The sequence below is a fragment of the Apium graveolens genome, chromosome 7 (assembly GCF_009905375.1).
Source record: "Apium graveolens cultivar Ventura chromosome 7, ASM990537v1, whole genome shotgun sequence".
Classification (NCBI taxonomy): Eukaryota; Viridiplantae; Streptophyta; class Magnoliopsida; order Apiales; family Apiaceae; genus Apium; species Apium graveolens.
Window position 1 is genome coordinate 154,945,338 of NC_133653.1, and position 2,795 is coordinate 154,948,132.

Here is a 2,795-nt window from a genome sequence, read left to right on the forward strand (position 1 = left end):
TAGAGTTGGCAATAGAGAGGTCAAAGATTTAAGTTATATATAAAAAAGGAGAGTTAATTAGGAAAACCCAAAACTACATCAATCACTTAGGAATGATATTTAACATCTTATAAGGACAATATGCTATATGAGATAATAGATGTGGGTAACCAAATTTCAAAAAAAAAAAAAAATGTAACAACAGTTATCATTTGCCTTCAAACTGAAAAGAAAACATTTTATTCACTGTCCTTCGTTCGATAACGTCGCCCTAATTTCTGTGAGCTTTTCATCCTATCATATGTTGCTGCTTCATGCTCATCTTCTTCCATAGCACAAATCCCATTTCCAAGTTCATCCTCAGCCGCCATGGCAATGGGAAGACGTTTATTCTGATTCTGCTCAGACTCATTTCTATTTATTCCCACAGTATTCTCTCCTTGCTTTTTCTTTGGAGTAAATGTGACAGATTTGGGAAGCTCAAAAGGAAGAGAATCCTGAGATTCCATATGGTCCGGCTGTTTCACCAACTTAAGAAAATCGGCATAAGCTCTATGGTTAGATGCCTCGTCAATTTCAGGTGACGGATCAAAAGTGTAATGTTTATACTTTGAAGGATTTCTCATATAGTCTGGAACATTAGGAGAATCTTTTGGTACAGAATCTGGTTTATCTAACATCAAACTTGTTTCGGAGGCTATAACATTTGATCCTTCAGAATTTTTCTCACACTGATCCTTGCAGCTAGATTCAAAGCGTACCCGTTTCTTGGATTTTGAATCCGAATGATTTCCTTTGCTTTTAAGAATAGAATTCACACCAACAGACTCCTTAGAAATGCCATTTTGAGCATTGGGAGCAGAGTGAGGAATTCCGCAAGCTCGCATGTAATCAACATTATCAACCACTCCTGCATCTTCTTGGAGTCGAATTTTCGCAGCTCTACTGTTTGCTCGAGGGTCTTTACTTACATTTTTAAATGTGTTAGGAATCTCACTATACAATTTCATATCAGTCTCATAATCTGTGATGTCCCTCTGATACAAGCTATGAAGAGCTTCATCCCTACCGATTGCCAATTGGTCAAATTCATCTTCTTCTTCCTGCATCAATGAGAACAAATTTATTAATAAAGAGTTAAGACTATGTATGCAAAATAAAGAATTCAATCCAATTCAAAGCATTTCTCCATTGTCTCAGAAAACTTTATAAAAAAAGTGACACATTAGAATTCCACTTGGAGATCGTTGGCAAGTAAGAGTAAAACATAACTTCAAACCAAATGGTTATAAACTTGTTTCTGTAATTCTATACCCATGATCCTGATATATAAACTAAAAACCCTCAATTTATTGTAAGGTACAGAGAGATTAACATATTATCCATATATAAATCAAACTATTTGGACTAATATAAGCATTATTGTAGTCACTTACTCGAAATTGCAATAAAGGAAATCAAAAATCACATAATTTTACCATGACATAAAGAAATTACATAAGCACTGACATAACCTAGTAAACAGTGTTGTGTATGTCAAATCAAAGATAGCCGTACCAATACTAAAAGCAAATATATGACATTAGCTCAATAAGCTCGTTAATCCTGGAAAACCCCGAACATTTAGCTTCCAATATTCCAAAACCGACTACATCACATACACAAGTAGCAAAATCCTAATCTGAAGGAAGCACTTACATAACATACTACAAGCTTAGCATAAAACCGAGGAAAACACGTGACGAATTGAATCAAATAATCACTATCCTATCTGTATTAAAACCTTGTCAACTATCCCTTCCAAAACATTTCAATTAAGGAGGTCACTGTTAACTTAAAATCCTCTAAACATTATGTCACCAATAACCAAAACAACGCAACAAACATAAAAAAGAAACACATAAATATAAAACACAGTGAGAAAAATAAAAAAAACTCACCTCATTGTCAAGAGTGCAATCCTTCCCAATCGAAGCTCGAACATCCCACACATCAGAAGACTCACCATCACGCTCAACAAATCCTTTGTCATCATTCTCATCGTCTTCGTCATCATCTAACTCCTCCTCGAGCTCTTGTAGAAGATCAGAGGTCTTAATTTCCGATCCACTGCCACTTATATTCGAAAAAGCGTCCAGATTTCTCGGATACGGCTTTGGTTCATCATCGTTTACGGGGCTTCCTTTGTCTCGATTCCATTCTCTCTTCTCAATCTCCTCGTCGGTTAAGCACCACAGCGATGACGGCGCCGTCTCCGGAGCTGGTAGAGATCCGAATACCTTGTTTACACGAACATTGAAAGTGTCTTCCATTTATTGATTTTGCAATTAGGGTTTGTGGTTTTTGAAAAGGGTTGATGTGTGTGAGTGTATATATAGGCGGTGGATACTAGTCCTTGTGGATATACTTGTATTTTGTGTATATAAATTCAAATCCGAGATGTATTGTGAGTTTTTAATTTTTTTCATGGGCTTTTGGGCTTCAAAGTGAGTTACTCTTGTCTCTTGTAGGATTATGCGGCCTCTTTTTCATTTTTACAGGCAAAATAGCATAATATTTTAAATTTTTATTTATCAAGTTATGTTATATTTTTAAAATATTTATATAAATATATAATAATTTTTAATTTTTAATAAAAATAATAGAATCACATGTCGTCGTAATTTAGTAGAATAAATAGATTATTTCTAGTAGTTTAACAATTTAGTAGTTTAGTAGATATGTAACACTATTATTTATATCTTTTAATAATATGATAAGTTGTATTCGTAGTTTAGTAGGACAAGTATACTATATTTAGTAGTAGTTTAATAGTT

The 2,795-nt window shown here is 34.1% G+C and overlaps 1 protein-coding gene across 1 annotated transcript; it reads right to left on the reverse strand.

Moving 5' to 3' along the window:
• On the reverse strand, nucleotides 1–2,389 carry LOC141672688 (uncharacterized). Its single transcript, XM_074479338.1, has 2 exons — nucleotides 1,920–2,389; nucleotides 1–1,082 (listed from the first exon to the last, which is right to left on the reverse strand). Exons 1-2 carry the CDS (start codon nucleotides 2,289–2,291, stop codon nucleotides 219–221), a joined length of 1,236 nt encoding a protein of 411 aa, XP_074335439.1. The 5' UTR covers nucleotides 2,292–2,389; the 3' UTR covers nucleotides 1–218.
• Nucleotides 2,390–2,795: the final 406 nt, after the last annotated feature.

What these genes read in the sequence shown, in the direction of transcription:
- LOC141672688 (XM_074479338.1), bottom strand. Translation starts at nt 2,291, where the DNA reads ATGGAAGACACTTTCAATGTTCGTGTAAACAAGGTATTCGGATCTCTA. An exon ending in ATTGCACTCTTGACAATGAG is followed by an intron (nt 1,083 to 1,919) that starts GTGAGTTTTTTT and finishes TCATTGATGCAG; the next exon opens with GAAGAAGAAGATGAATTTGA.